The 16,123-nt window shown below is 36.5% G+C and overlaps 1 protein-coding gene across 1 annotated transcript in view; it reads left to right on the top strand.

Annotated features, from left to right (window-relative positions):
- The window catches only part of GABRG1 (gamma-aminobutyric acid (GABA) A receptor, gamma 1), a 55,677-nt gene that overhangs the window by 37,440 nt on the left and 2,114 nt on the right, over positions 1 to 16,123 (top strand). The window contains exons 6-10 of the mRNA XM_010006145.1: positions 4,901 to 5,121; positions 8,164 to 8,246; positions 9,491 to 9,628; positions 9,761 to 9,913; positions 12,944 to 13,155. Of these exons, the coding sequence (XP_010004447.1) occupies positions 4,901 to 5,121; positions 8,164 to 8,246; positions 9,491 to 9,628; positions 9,761 to 9,913; positions 12,944 to 13,155 (807 nt within the window). The remainder of the gene's footprint in view (positions 1 to 4,900; positions 5,122 to 8,163; positions 8,247 to 9,490; positions 9,629 to 9,760; positions 9,914 to 12,943; positions 13,156 to 16,123) is intronic.

Raw genomic sequence — 16,123 nt, forward strand, 5'->3', positions numbered from 1 at the left:
CAGGTACATGTCAAAATTATTGTGATTTGTTAGATCTTTTTTTATCTCACCCTAAGGTCATTTGGTTTAGGTTGCTCTAGTGAGCGAACTAAAATGGTTTACCAAGTGAAGAAATGATAATTTTGCTTCAGTTCCAGCCATGGACATCAAGCTCTGAAACCACTGTTGGCCCTGAAGCAGCTGAAAAATCCTGTTTCAAGGGCTTTTAAATAACCCAGCAGGGAGAAGAGCCACATTTTAGACATTTTCTTAAGACTAGTTATACATCAAAGATAGGTTAATTATTTTAATAAATTACTTAATATCCCCTTATTGAAGTCCAGAGATGTTTGAGTGAAGGAAGAGGTAAAGGTCACAAGTGCTTATTGGCAGCACAGTGACATGATGAAGATAAATTGGCTAGTGCTTGATTTGTTGCTTTTTTTTTTTCCTCTTAGGAAAGCATGTGGTTACCAGTTTTGCCTATGACTTCCTTTGTTGGTTAAACCTCTTAATTAGCATACTAAACTGAGTCTTTGATATTAAATCACATCACATAGGTTGGTAGGATGCTTTCTTTAGTTTCCCCTTCATATTGTTTTTTTCTGAAGTATTCCTTGCCTCTCTTACATTGTGCTCCGGTTTAAGGAACTGGAAAGCTGGTTAAAATGAAGAAACATGGGGAATATATACTGAAGCTCAGAAAACTGAATAATGGGGAGTCATGTCACACTTCATAATTGAACTGAGTTCAGAGGCTCCCTATGAAACAGATTTCTGGATTAGCTTGTTCCACTCCAGAAAACTCCAGGTGCCCTTCAGGTGAAATTTTGTATCTGGAAGAAAAAGGTGAGCAAAGGTGAAATGACGGAGTATTTTTAAAATTAATTTTTCTCTGAAATTCACTGGTAATGAACTGTATTGCACTGTGTGTTTGGCACAGTCTTTTAGCTCTGGTTTTGGTTTGGGGACTTTTCACTGCTTTTGTGTTTGACCTCAGAAAACTAGGCCAGTTTTTTTCCTGTTGTCAAACAAAATGTGTTGGCAGTTTACATAATCCAGCCAACAATTTATCTGTTCATTGTTTCACTTCTCCACACTTTACTGTGGAATGTCAAATTAGTTGTGAGACTGCCAGACAAAATATGCAAGAAAAATGTTTTTTTTTTGCTTGTGAAATTTTTTTTCTGTCCTTATTGATATTATGTTGGAATTCATGTGATGCCATTTTCACTAAGAAACAATAGTGTCTGCCTCCCTTTCTTTCACAGCTTTCCAATTAAAAAAATTCCACCAGCACATCTTCATATCTGACTGTAATTGAACTGTTCATGACAATGAAACTGATGTTGAAGATTCAATTTATTCCCTCAGAGTAGCTGTTCCTACTTTATTTGAAGGAATTGCTTTTATTTATTAAATGCTTTCCTCTTAGACTATACACCTGCTTGTCAGTATTCACGGTTTGTTCACTGCCTGGCCTGTAATGGTAATTTGTGTTTAGTCACTGTGTTCCCAGCCTTTGGAGTTTGCTATGATCTTTTAGAGAAGAAAGAGATGGAGGAGGATTGCAGTTACCTGTAAATAATTAGACAGGTGGGCTCTTTATGCCAGCTGTGCAAAGAAAGAGTTCAGAGATCTAACCAAGTGCCAAATATGAGCTAACGTGTGCCATGCTTATTGAATGCTTTGAAGCTAAATATGAACAGGCATGCATTTCATTCTTCATGACTATTTTATCATCAGTTTTATTTGAAAGAGAGAGTAGTAAGCTGATTTTTATGGTTACACTGTGGCATTATATGGTGAGTTTTGTGAAAGACTAATAGAAGTGGTGATAAGAGTGTTAATTTTAACTTTTTGTAAGAAAGCAAGGAAGACAATGGTTGCTCAGAAAGATTTGTTGCACTAAAAGAATATTGAATAAATCTGGCTGCTGTTGTGCTTACTCATACGATATCTAAACAAAGATAGTTTTGGAAATAAAGTATCCCCAGAAAAGACAATATAATGATTTTTCTACCTAATTTTCAACAAATTTACCCTTCTTAAAAGGAAATGGAAATATGAAATATTTTTCAGGAGATGCAAGTTTAAGGGAATTCAGTGTATGAATCAATAAAATCTGAAAATTTCAGGCTTATTTCAAAACTACTTTTTTTCTGAAATAATCCAAATTTCTTGATAATCCCCCTAGCATGGTTTCCCTGTCAGGTTATTGCTCTCAAGTGTCCAAACCGTCACAGCTGCACGATGGCAGACTCTTAGTTGTCTGATCATCCTACATGTTTTTTCTTGGTGACTGCTTGGGATCTATTTGGACCACCTGGACTCTTTATGGGAAATTTGCATTCAGAAAGGAGGCTAAGATAAATATATCTGAGTTCCATTCTCACATGCCTTTCACCTCTGCAATGGGAGTACAGGTATGTGCTTGGACGTTGCACCAAAGTTAATTTGAGTGAAAGATAGTATAGGTACATTGGGTATATTACAGGAAGCTAGCAATTGAATATCTTGCTACACATTCATCAAGATGCTTGGAAACAAGTAGTTACTAATTTGATTACATTAAACTATTATGTAATAGATCTTTTTGGAACTGTGATAAATGTATAATGAAGGATATTAATAAAGTTTCTCTCTTTTTTTTTTTTTTTTTTTCCCAAAAAGTTCTTTAAACAACTCCTGTAATACATGGGTATGATAAAAACTTGCACATTTAATGCTGAGAGGTAAGAGAATGAAAGCATCTGGGTCCATTGAGGCTGTTCCTTTGCTTTGTGTGTTCAAAATAACCTGTTAGCTGCTCTTTTTTTTTTTATCTTAATTTTTAGGGTGGTTGGTATTCTATGGCAACCTGAGAGTTTTCTTACTCTAGGTGCATGTGACTGTAATGATACTTTGATAAATTTCTTTTTCTCCAACAATGCAGTGTTACTGTAAAGTGGCTGCTCAGAGTAGCACCTTCAAACTCAGACAACCTGCTCTTTTCATACACTTGGTCATGTCTGTTGATTTCACTGACTTCTTTTTTAATCCTATCTGTACTGTAAAGGCAGCATGTAAATCTTTGTTCATTCTGTTTCATTTAATCTCATTAAAACACTTCTCCAGTGCACTGCTTTGGGCTCTCATTTACATGACAGCAACACCATTTTCCTTTCTAGTTGTAACCACTATAGAAGAGCACAGAAAGCGGAATATTAAGATTAAACAAGCCCTGGATTTTCATGTATTTCTTGAATGTTATTTACAGAAGCAAAATAATTAAGGTCTTGTTTTGACCTGCAGAATCTTCTCCTAATGGCCTCTCAAGGCATAAGCAATTTTAGGGCAGTCATCTTTAAAATGCATTTTTGATTAGTCCTTTCATTCCACCTGTCCCTTCACTGTTTGCCTCATACACTGGTTACTCATAACCTTTGAGAGTCACTGTGTTAGCACAGTCCTCATCTGCCATGCATCACAGAGCAAGGACAAGCATCCTCTAGCATATATATTTCCTGAACCTGTTATTCTCCCACCTGAAGAGGTGGAAAAATGGAGAAAGATTTAAGTAGCCCTGGAATATCTGCCTGGGTGCTTCTCAAGAATCAACTGCTACATTTCACAGACTTTCCTGGGAGATGGGTGGTATCAGTTGCAGAAATGAGTGAGGCTTCTCGTTCGTACACTCGGCTGCTGTGATTATTTAAAAGTAAAATGAACAAAACCCCCCACTCCAACCAGCAAAGCCTTCACTGTTATATTATTTGAAAACAGAACTCACAGACTGCACCATGCATATTTATTGACCAAGTAAACTAGTAGTGACCTCTGGTTCAAGCAAGTTTTTGAACCACTGTCTTCTTTTCTCTTTCCCCTCCCCACTGATCCTGTAACTGAGAGGTGGACAACTGACATCAAATGCCTATGTTTGGTCTCCAGCTCTTTTTCCTTGCAGAGGAGCTGCTGAGTTGCTCCTTGGTGCCCTTGCTGGGCAGCCATGCAAGAAAGATCACATCTGCCATCAAGTAGAGAGGCTGTTGCTCTTAAAGTCAGAGTCGTGGTCTGGAGCTGTGACAAATACAACAGAGAAGAGACTGCTGCTTTGCTCCTTTGTGCAGGAGTGCAGGAACAACTGGCTGGATTATTTGAAAAACAATATTTCATCACATCTGTAATATTTATCCTCCCTCAAGTTCTACTGTGTCAGGAATTGTCTCATTAAAAGGCTGTGGGTTTTCCATCTATCTCTCTATTTTTTACTTTTGTCTTCTGGCCATAAGTCTACTGAGGACTTTGACATTCTGTCACAAAGAGGAGCTTTCTTTAGGCTTTAGTAAGTAAAGGGAAATTTCCTCTGGGATTATGATGATGTATACTTTTGTGTGTATGCAAGTAGATCTATGAGGCAGATAGTTTCAGATAGTTCTGCAAACTGTGATATTTACTTCCTGCATGTTAATGGATTTTTCAAAGCTGAAATCTCTTCAAGGATCTTACATTGCATGTTGTAAAGTTTGGAGGAAAACATAGGAAGTTTATTTTGTTTGCTTCTTAAGAGATGTAGAATCTCTGTCTTAATGAATATAGTCTTAGCCTTGAAGTATTAACGCTGCTCTTAAAATTCTGTCTAGGTCTGCCAGATGTGGTTGCACAGTGCAGGGACCTCCAGGTTATAGCAAGTTCCCATCACGTCTCCTCTTCCTAAGCTAATCAGTGTGTGTCAGGGGAGAGGAAGTAGGGACAGACGGCTTTGTGCCTGTAATTTCTTAGTTTGGAGTTTCTCAGTTTGGGTTTCTCAGACTGCTGTGTGCTATACAAATTGCCATACAAAAGAAAATAGATGTGGCCATGGATTTATATAAGAATTAAAAATTGTTGGCTGGCAGACTTTGGTAAACATACATAGATGTGGTTGTTTCTCTGTTTTTAGGAATACACTATAGATATAATTTTTGCCCAGACATGGTATGACAGTCGTCTAAAATTTAACAGCTCAATGAAGGTGCTTATGCTTAATAGCAATATGGTTGGAAAAATTTGGATTCCAGACACTTTCTTCCGGAACTCAAGGAAATCTGATGCTCATTGGATTACAACTCCAAATCGTTTGCTTCGAATCTGGAGTGATGGAAGAGTGCTATATACTCTAAGGTGGGTTTCTATTAACTGGGTAAAAAAAAAACAACAACATATTGCAGATCTAGTCATAAATTGTTTTGCAGACTATTTCCTAAATAGTTCAGTATCTAATTTCCACCAAATAATTTGCTACAAGAGAAATTTTAATTGTTTCAAATAATAAAAATAATAAAAGTTTTATTAAAGCTAAGGCCCCAATCCTGCATGTACTTTCTAACGTTTACCCTTGCAAACTATTTAAACAAACCAGTTCATCCAAATTAGGCATAAGCAAACACGTTGGTGACAATTCTTGGCAGATGAGAGATACTTGGGCTGATTTTAAGCTTGCCATCTAGGCTATCTGCACTGATCTTTGAGTCACTTTTCAAACAATTCTTGAAAGGCTGTGTTCTACAGAAATCATATAGGGTAATTTCTCAGTTTTATTTTTTACGTATGCTAAGAAATCTTGCAATAAATTAGGAGCTAATAAAGAGGCAGTCCATACAGAAGATTCCATAAATATGATTCTGCTCTTGAGAGTTTATTTATTTATTTTAAACAATAAGTAGCAACTTTTAATTACTTTCTTTTCAGACATCTATGCTGTTTTCATATGCACACTAGTTGTGTTGTATATGGACAATTTAGAATAGTCATCTGTATCGAAAGTAAAAATAATTAGAATGTTTTAAAAGAATTCTCTTCACTGAATTTTTTCTTAATATGCTTTATTTGAGGACACAGAAATATCTCTGAAGAGCAGTTCTAACAGTTCATTATGTGGGTGTTTATAAACATTTCTAGAGAGTCTCTTCTGTTGACATACTAATTGTTTCTTTTTCTTTTTGCAGCTAACAATTCTATAGTCATACTTGAACTTTACCCTTCCATTATCCATTCCATTCCAATGTATAATTTCTTTTAAACAGGGTCTAAGTAACACAAAGAAACAAACAAACACAACCAAAATAACCTTGTGAGCTCTCCCAGAGCAACAGGTTAGAATTATTGTGCTGGAGTCTGAGCTTTAAAGTGCAGTGAGCCAGTAATATAACAACAGGTATTCACGCAGGACTGCAACGTGCAGACTGCTGTGTACATGAGGATATAGCTTGAATGTGGCAAGTGGAATAACATTGAGAGGTTCATATGTTGGTTATTGCAGGAACAGTAATAGGATCTGACAGTGCACCAGGTTCATGAGCTCCCCTGTACTACCACTCTTTCAGTCATCTGTATCGAAAGTAAAAATAATTAGAATGTTTTAAAAGAATTCTCTTCACTGAATTTTTTCTTAATATGCTTTATTTGAGGACACAGAAATATCTCTGAAGAGCAGTTCTAACAGTTCATTATGTGGGTGTTTATAAACATTTCTAGAGAGTCTCTTCTGTTGACATACTAATTGTTTCTTTTTCTTTTTGCAGCTAACAATTCTATAGTCATACTTGAACTTTACCCTTCCATTATCCATTCCATTCCAATGTATAATTTCTTTTAAACAGGGTCTAAGTAACACAAAGAAACAAACAAACACAACCAAAATAACCTTGTGAGCTCTCCCAGAGCAACAGGTTAGAATTATTGTGCTGGAGTCTGAGCTTTAAAGTGCAGTGAGCCAGTAATATAACAACAGGTATTCACGCAGGACTGCAACGTGCAGACTGCTGTGTACATGAGGATATAGCTTGAATGTGGCAAGTGGAATAACATTGAGAGGTTCATATGTTGGTTATTGCAGGAACAGTAGTAGGATCTGACAGTGCACCAGGTTCATGAGCTCCCCTGTACTACCTCTCTTTCCTTTTTCCTAATACAGGGAGCAGATGTGTTAATTCTGTTAGTCAGGCTTAGTGAGTCTCCTCTGAGCGTAGTTCTTGGTCTGTCCATTGCACTCACCAGTGATTCCAGGTCTCGTAGTGTTGCTTTTGAGAAAAGTCTAGTTTGTTTTCCTTGTCTTTAGGCAATTGACTCTGCAAAGGTTGAAAAATGGAAAACAAAGATGATAATTGCATCTGCCATAGCTGGCAAATTTGAAAAGCATCTTAAGAGTAATGCAAGTGGTTTATGTGAGTGTGTGTGTGTAGGATTCCATTCCTTCTACCCCCCAAAACCCCAGCCCGGTATATGGCAAGACAACTTTCTAAAAGGGTCCTAGTGACACTTAGAGTAGAATAAATACTTTGTTCTCAAACTTACAGAAGTTTCTGGCACTGTGTGGCAGAATCTTCCTATTGCATAGAGTTAAGTATGTAAGCATTATATTTATTTCAAAGTTGATTTTAGAAGACATTCTGACATTCTTCATAGTGTTTATGAGCAAAGGAGGAGCTGTTTTAAATGCTTAGATGGCATTTTGGAGCCTAGCCCCCTAGTCTAGGTTACTAGTGAAAGTTAGCAGAACTGAGCTTTGCACTGGTTGCTTGGAAGCTCTTCAGAAATCTGTGGTAGTAGTTTCAAAAGCAGCAGGTGATCCAGTCAATATCATTAAGAGTCCTAAACTACTTCTAAAATGTGTATTAATTGCATGAATTAACTGAATGCTGTAGACATTACATAAATAGAAGATCAAGTCCAGTAGAATATCCATGCTTCTGTCTTCAGAGCTGCTTCCATGAGTATAGAGCATTTCCAAGAATGTCTGCACTTTCTCTCTCATGTCTATAGCCACCTGACACAACGATGCCAAATACAATTTGACTAGACAAATGCATTCTTCAGAAACTTTATTTGCTATCAAAAACTCCCTTTCTTGCCTTGCCTTCAGTTCCTCCCTTTTATCCCCTGTTTCTGGTGGAGAGTTGAAAGATGCCCCCCCGAGATCAAACACAATTTTTAAGAAGGCTTGAAGTGGCAGTTGAAACCACACAGGTCATTAGGTTGCATATGGTGATAGCTTCTGCTCTTTCTTGGTGATGCTCTATTTTTTTTGCACATACTGTCCTTTAATTGGCAAAAATTATTTCTGTGCATGTCCTTTACTATCTAGTCTGAAGTGTCTGGAAGCTTGAATATAATATTTTTTCTGTTGTTTGTTTGTTTCCCTCCCCCCCTTCCTTTTCTAATTAGGCTGACAATTAATGCTGAATGTTATCTTCAGCTTCATAACTTTCCTATGGATGAGCACTCCTGTCCGCTGGAATTTTCAAGCTGTAGGTGGTAAAATATGTTGGTTTTTTTTCCTCTTTACATACAGACTTTTATGTTTCCTTAAAGTCTGGCTGCAAGAGAGCAAGTGTCTACTTTTTAAAGCATAGTAGTGAAGGAGATCATTGACCTGTTTATGTTTTTATTAGATTTATTGCATTATTTACTGCATTTGTAAATGTAGTAATGAATGAGTTTAATTACATGCATTTCATTTAAATGCAACTTTAAAAATAATCTTACGGCTCAGAGTGTTATTCAGAGCCCATTCAAGTTAATGGAAGTCTATTGCCTTGGAAGAACTTTATTTTTTATGCCTGACAGACTTACCAGCTTTTAATTAGTTCCATGTGGTATACTGAAGAGGAAAAATAAGATCTGTCTTCTTCAACCTGTTCCCGTAAATGCTTCTCCTATCAGTGGGACTTATACATGTGAGCAAGAAACACAACTTTCAGGCTTCATGTCTTTAATATAAATACAAATTATATATTTTTAAAACAAAAAAAAAGTTCCTAGAGGAATTGTACTGTTAGTGGCAAAAGAAACCCAAACCACCTGAACACAACTATACGACTTAATCCTAAATGTGAAACCTGATAGAAAAGGAAATCAAACTTCAGTGATTATTTTTAAATTAATATTTTCATTTCATCACTCCTTCTTGAGTGCTTCCAGCTAAATGTGCTTTGGTAGCTCCATTGATTAAATAGTTGTGCCACACAAGTGAGTTTGCTTAATTTCGTTTCTGCCTTGCAGCAAGATAATGTCAGGCAACATGTGAGACACATGAAAATCAAGACAGTTGCACTTCCTTTAAGCTGACGTACTGGACAGTGAATAAGGCCACAAAAATCCATTCTGGGAATAATACACAGGTTTTCAATAAGCATCAATAGGAATTTTATCAAATTATGTACTAAAAGGTGTGTGTCCTTTTAAGGTATTTGGGAATGTATCTTACATTTGTGGATGATTCTGACACAGTTTTTCATATCTGAGTTCCAGAATATTGTGTAAACATTTGTATACACAGTTTTTGATCAATCTTACATTCAACTAAGCTTAAACTTGAGGCTAGATATTTTTTGGTTAAATTTTAAGTGTATCAGGTAGACTGTAGATTGACTTTCTCTCTGATACACTTAATGTCTGGCCCTGGTTTAGTTCATAAAGAACTCCAGAAGTGACAAAACATGCTTTGGTATATACTGTGACTGAACACCTTATTTGCTCTGTTTTATTCTAGATGGATATCCCAGAAATGAAATTGAATACAAATGGAAGAAAACTTCTGTTGAAGTGGCAGATCCAAAATACTGGAGATTGTATCAATTTGCTTTTGTAGGGCTACGAAACACAACTGAAATTTCTCATACCTTGTCTGGTAGGACAAAGTGCTAGGTTTTATTTCATGTAATATTTATGTAGAACAAGACTAACAGACAAACATACAACCTAAAACCATTTTCAGTGTAATGTAAGGGTTTTTTTGTTTTTGTTTTTTTTTAATTTATAGGTGATTATATTATTATGACAATCTTCTTTGATCTCAGCAGACGTATGGGATATTTTACTATTCAGACATACATTCCTTGTATACTCACTGTTGTTCTTTCATGGGTGTCATTTTGGATCAATAAGGATGCAGTTCCTGCAAGGACTTCTCTGGGTAAGAATGTTTTTTTTCTACCTTGAAGGGTTTGGTACTCCCCAGCAATACAAATCTGCAGCAGAGAGTAAATTAACCACAGTTTATTCCCCTTCAGATTATGACCATTGGCCACCCTTTCTTTTGAACTACAAGATTAAGGGTAGGAAGATCCTGCTGTGGTTGAACAGCAGAGCTTAAGGCGAGAGTGTTGAGGATGGAAATATGAAAATCCTGGTCCAAGCCTTGTGGATCTTCTGTTGATCAAATAAATAGATGCTTCTTTCTTCTTTATGTTCTTCTTACCTCTCCAGGGATGCAATAGGGCAATCATTAGTCTGACAAGTATGATTAAAATTAACTTGGCATCATGGAACAAAAGCAGCTATTACTACACAGGGAAGAACTGTGAAGATCTGTTTTTTATGGTTTTGTTGTTTTGTTTTTTTTAGTTTTCTGTTGTTTTTGAGGTTTTTGTTGTTGCTTGTGTTTGTTTTTTTTTTAATAATAGAAAGGATTCAGTTGTTCTTTTAACTCCAGGATAAGACAGAAATTATATAAAGTTGCATTTCAAAGAATTCAGCATAAAACTGACAAAAACTGACTCACCATCCTGCTTTTAATACAGACGGTACTGAAGTGTGTTGTAAGTTCTGCTACAGAATAATTCTGTGTTAGTGTCATCTTGGCTGACCTTTTTCACATAGATAATGGCAATCTCCTTCATTTGCCCACTTAGGATTGTTGTGCTGCCTTGGAGAAGAGTCATAGTCTGCACACAAAGCACGATAGATGGGGCTGCTTGTAGCACACAGGGTGACATTAGCAACTTGGAGCTTAGCAGTCACAGATGCTTATAGTAAAACTAGTGACAGTAGTATGACCTGTTTTAGGGGAAACATCAAGAGCTGAGCGTGTATCTTAGGAAGTGAGAGATGTGAGTTAGTTTCCCTCATCAACTTAGAGGATTTTGAGCACAGCATTCCCACATTCAAGGAGTATTTCCTACCAGAAAAATGAGTCTGTGTTTTAACACCCAGCCTTTTCTACTGAAACTGAACTGCTGTGCAGGCAGGCCTTCAAGTTTCATAAGTTAAGAGAGAAAGTAAGCAAAAATGTGCATCGCTCAGTAGCTTAATGAAAAAGCAAGGGAAGAAAATCTGTCTTGCATCTTAACTTTCTGCTATTTAAAAGTACTGCAAAGTTTAGTGAAGAGAGCATAAAATCTTGAATAAATAAGTGAAATGATCTCCTGATAGTTTAAAATCTTGATTTAAAATTTTATTATAAGATTTCTTTGAGTATTTATTGGACATCACTCTGGGTATCATCTGGAAATACACTAACTATAACAGGGAAAAACTATTGTATTGGTATCATACTAGTTCTGTATCCAGTTTGTTCTTTTTACAGCACACTTTTTCTATGCCATGAACCTGGCAAATTTGCCTTTGAGCTTGAGTTTTCATGCTTCCACTTCAGCAGTACTATCCTTCATCTGCTTGAAATGTACTACAGATGTTTGCAATATCATATTTAAAGCAGCTTTCAGTTAACTCTGAACTCCTTTTATGTGCACATGCAGAAGCCATCATTTGAGAGATTGTAGGGTGACTTTTCTCACAGGCAGATGCTCTGGTGAAGGACAAAGAGAATACTAATCAAATAGACATAATTTTATTCAAGAAGACTGAGAAATTAAGCAAGGAAACCAAAACTAAGCAAGGTCCACTGGGGCAAGTGGTCATGATGCTATGGAAGGTTTGTTCCCTGTGACAGCCCCCTGTATGCTTTCCATGTAGTGAAGAGGACTGGGAAAGTCCATATATCCTTTTATCCTCTCTGGACAGAAATCAGTAAGGACAGTGGTGGGCATCACCTCCCATCTGGAGGCTGTGCTGGATTCTGTTACACTGAAAAGGCTTGGGCCTTTTTCTTCTGCATATGTTGAAAGATCTTGGCAGATTGTGGTTTGAGATGATTAAAGGTATTTAGATATTTAATTATGCAGAGAAATGCCTAATTGATTTTCAAGAGCATCTAGTGGGAGTGAAGCACTTTTGAAAAACTGTGGTTATCTGTTTGTCCTTTTAGGCATGTAATTTCATTGGGAAATCTGTTGCAAAATCAGCACTGCTTTCCTCCTGCTGAATGAGTCCTTAGCGACCCCTGATTCCATGCTTAGATTTCAAAGCTGTAAACAGACTGGTGTTATGTATTACCTGCAATAAGCCTGTTCATGTAAATAACAAATTATTTGTGTGTTCAAGTGTTGCTTTCCAAAGTAAAGGTCACATCTGAATTTTGGACTACTGTGAAAAAGGCTTTGCATCTCCCTGAACCATCAAGTATAAGAAGAAAGTGTTAACACCTTTTAAATGTTAAAACATTGAAGGGTGGAATAGTTGAGATTCTGAGCACGTAGCAATTGAGGCCAGCTTGTTCTTTTAATTAACTCGTACTTAAGTGAACCAAAGGAAACAGTTGCTATTACTTAAGACATAGTATTGAAAAAAATACCTAACAATTTAGAGAATGAGACCAGGAAAGCAGTGAAGTTCATCTAGTTTGATCTGCTAGATGTCAGAAACAAACAACTGAAAACATTGTTCCTTTTTCTCATGTTTTCTGAAAGCTTGAAATTATGCATAAATAACACATCCTTTTTTCAGAATGTATCTTTTTGTATATTTTAGTATTTCAAGAACCGAAGAACTTTTTTTGTGTTGATAAAATTTGTATGCTTATTTGTTCCTGTTGTCTATTGTGTTTGTTTTATGTACGCATTCTATATCAGGTTTAAAGAAATTACACAGATGTTTTGAGTGTCATTGTTTATTCAGTGTGTGTTGAAAATGAGGTTTTAAACTGAAGGTGAAAGGTACTGCCTTCTGTGTGATCCCATGGTGGCTGCTGGATCCATGGGGATGGCTTCTTGCATTCCTCATGAATGAATTAATGGCTAATTTGAGCATTTTTTGGTGACAATATATGATTGGATTACTTATATACACCCCTCTTCCTGTCTTTTTTTCTTTCTTCCTCCAATAGGCATTACAACAGTGCTGACCATGACAACGTTGAGCACAATTGCCAGGAAGTCACTCCCAAAGGTTTCCTATGTGACAGCAATGGACCTTTTTGTTTCAGTTTGCTTCATTTTTGTGTTTGCTGCCTTGATGGAATATGGCGCCTTGCATTACTTTACCAGCAACAGAAAAGGGGACAAAGGAAAAGAAAAGAAGACAAAATCTAAGCCATCAGTAAGTTTAGCCAATAAAGAATATAAAAAAATAAATACAGAATTGTATGTATTTATCTAATTGTAGCATTAATTTTGACAGACTGGTTCTTAAGTAGAAAGGCTGATGTACAAAGACAATTAACTCTATTGATTATTTTATTCTTTTTTTTGCTGTTGGGGGGTTGTACTAATTTTTTGTAAGTACTGCTAATGAACAAAAATTTTAGATTATTCCACTCATATGCAAATGAAAACACATAAGCCTAAGCTACAGAAGGGTTTGAGATAGTCTTCCATGCTTCCATGCCAGCCCAAGGCCTTGGTGCTTCTAGAGCTGCCAATGGGAATTCGTCCCCATAGAGGCAGTTCTGTTTGGGCAACAGCGCTTCTGAAAACAGTGCCTGGCAGAGAACCATAGATAAACTGTAGCAGTAGAGATAATGTAAATGGACTGAAGGTAGGAAGATTTGTTTGGCTCTGCATCACCTAACTGGGGTTTTGCCTTGCTAGCTTTGCAAAGGAAAAAGTACCTATTATTAGGTCAATATGCCAAATCACATCCACTTAAGAAATTCTACTGTAACTCTTTTATTTCTATTTACTTCCATATTTCTTTCTGGTAAAATAAACCTGCTTTTACAAGTTGGTGTTTGTATGGTGTGAATCCCCACATATCCCAGGAATAAGTATTCATTTTAATTTTTGCTTTGTGTAGTAGTAATAGTGGGACTTCTGATTAATCTATTGTTGGAAGCCAATGCAAATATTTAAAGTTAATAGTTAAGCTAATAAAACATTGAGGTAAAGGCCTTAAATAGCTTATTCATTTGAACACTAGTCTTAATATCTGAGGCTAGACTGTGAGAGGATAAGAGGAAGAACAACATTACAAAGCCCCCTTTCAGATCATTTCATCAAAGGAGGCTGGAGCAGAGCTGTAGCATAATACTAGTTGTCTTTTCTGGGTGAAGGCTGAAAACCACCTGTCTGAGATCAAACAGGAACCAAAATGAAATTACAGAAGCCTGGATACAGAAACGCAAAAATCCCATTATGAGCCATATCCTTTTTGTGACTGTGTCAGTCAGCACTGGTGCTGCTGTGGGATGGGCACTGCGGGGTGCTATGGCTTAATACCAGGGCAGTGACAGCTTCTACGTTCCATATGGTGAGCTTGTCTGAGTGGGTCAGATGTGTATTGATGACAAGGCTTTTGGTGAACAGTTAATACTGACCTGTGCTGCCATGTTTGTCCATCATTGTGATCCTCACGGAATCCAGCACAGCCAAGAGAACTGGAAAATGGAAATCTCAAACCTCCTTCCAGTTAGCATTAGATGCAAATGTGGGCATGACGGAAAGGATAGAAAACAGGCTTTGGCAAGGGCTACAGCTGAGCAATGAGGGTTAAAAATAACAGAGGCTACAGAATTTTGGGGCCTCCCACTGTCAGCATAGCCAATTCAATTTTAGGTTGTTGTTGCTCAACAATGTTTAGGAAATGGAGCTGAAACAGGTCTGCTCTCATCATGCACAATAAGGAGAAAAGGAAGAGAGGAGGAAATACTGCTTGTTCAAACCAGGGAGAGAACAGCTGCTGGCAGATCAAAAACCACTGAAGTGGTTTGCAAGTATACTCCGTTGAACGGAGTTACAAGACTTTCCAGAATTGGTTCTCACATGAGCCAATAATCTGCTTGATGCCTTGAGATTTTCAGTGCATATGACAATTTAAAATGTAGAATAATGATGATATAGAAACTATGACACATCTTGAATAAATAGCTGGAGTTTGGACTATAAAATTTGCAATATAATGCTCAAAGCACTCTTCAGTTGTGTTTTGCTGTGTTCTTAAAGCATGCTTTTTATTTCTAAGTAGTTGAAAAACAAGCATATTTTCACACAGAATTCTTTAAACATGTTTCAGCACATTGTGGCTATAAAACCAAATTAGATAAGAGATTTCTATTAAAAAAAGGGAGGATTAAATTTAATATACTTAGATGCAAGGATTCTAAATTGATAAATAGGGCTTTTATTCTGATGTTCTATAAAAAGCTATGCAATTTCTTCTTCCAAACAGCACAATTAAAGAAGCCATCTGATTAATTAATGGGAAATTGTACAATTACAAATCCTTTTCTTTTTTTTTTCTTCTTTCTTTTTCACTTTATCAAAGACTTCTATTTATGCTTTTTTTCATGTTGTTATGGATATAATTAAAACACCCCATTAATTAAACCAGCCAGTTTAATTCCTTCTGAAAAGTTTTATTTTACAGTTGTGTTTTCCTTGGAAAACTTGTCCTGTGTAGATCTTCTATTTCTATTGCAAAATGCAATGAAAGCTGATTATTCCAAGAACCAATGCCGATTAGATGCAATAAGTGATCTTGTGTAAAAATGGTGTGATTTTTACAAATTATTACAGGAGTTTTATCTTACAGAATATGTGCTGGCATCATTCAGGAAAGATAGTATGAATTGTCTTATATAAATCCATGTTAGTAAAGACAATGAGTTTGGGCAGGAAAGATTAAACTTAATTAATTGTGAATCTTGTTCTGATCATCATTTCACCTCAAGTGAATGCATCTCCTTTGCCGTGATTTCTGCAGATGAGGGCTTTCTTTTGTACTTGTATTAGTGCTGATGCAGAATAATTTTGGTCCTATCAGAGTGTATTATGAAAGCTTCTCTCTACATGGAGTTTTATCTACAGTATCAGTAGGCATGTACATGAAAAATCAGCATCTACTACGTTATCTACATGTTTGCTTGTGGGGTTTTTTAAGTCTCTGCTGATTTATTTTTTTTTTTTTTTTTGGTGAGGTGTTGGTCTTTCTTCCTTTTTTTTCCCTGACGTTCTCTCTTTCTCACACACATTTTATGTACTCTGTGTAGGTAGTTATGTCTGTAAGATGCCACTGTCTTTCTGCTGCTCTCAGAATAGCTCTTCAAACCTGTAACTCAGTAGCCAGCTTC

The sequence above is a fragment of the Chaetura pelagica genome, unplaced genomic scaffold (genome assembly GCF_000747805.2).
Source record: "Chaetura pelagica isolate M959 unplaced genomic scaffold, ChaPel_1.0 scaffold189, whole genome shotgun sequence".
Classification (NCBI taxonomy): Eukaryota; Metazoa; Chordata; class Aves; order Apodiformes; family Apodidae; genus Chaetura; species Chaetura pelagica.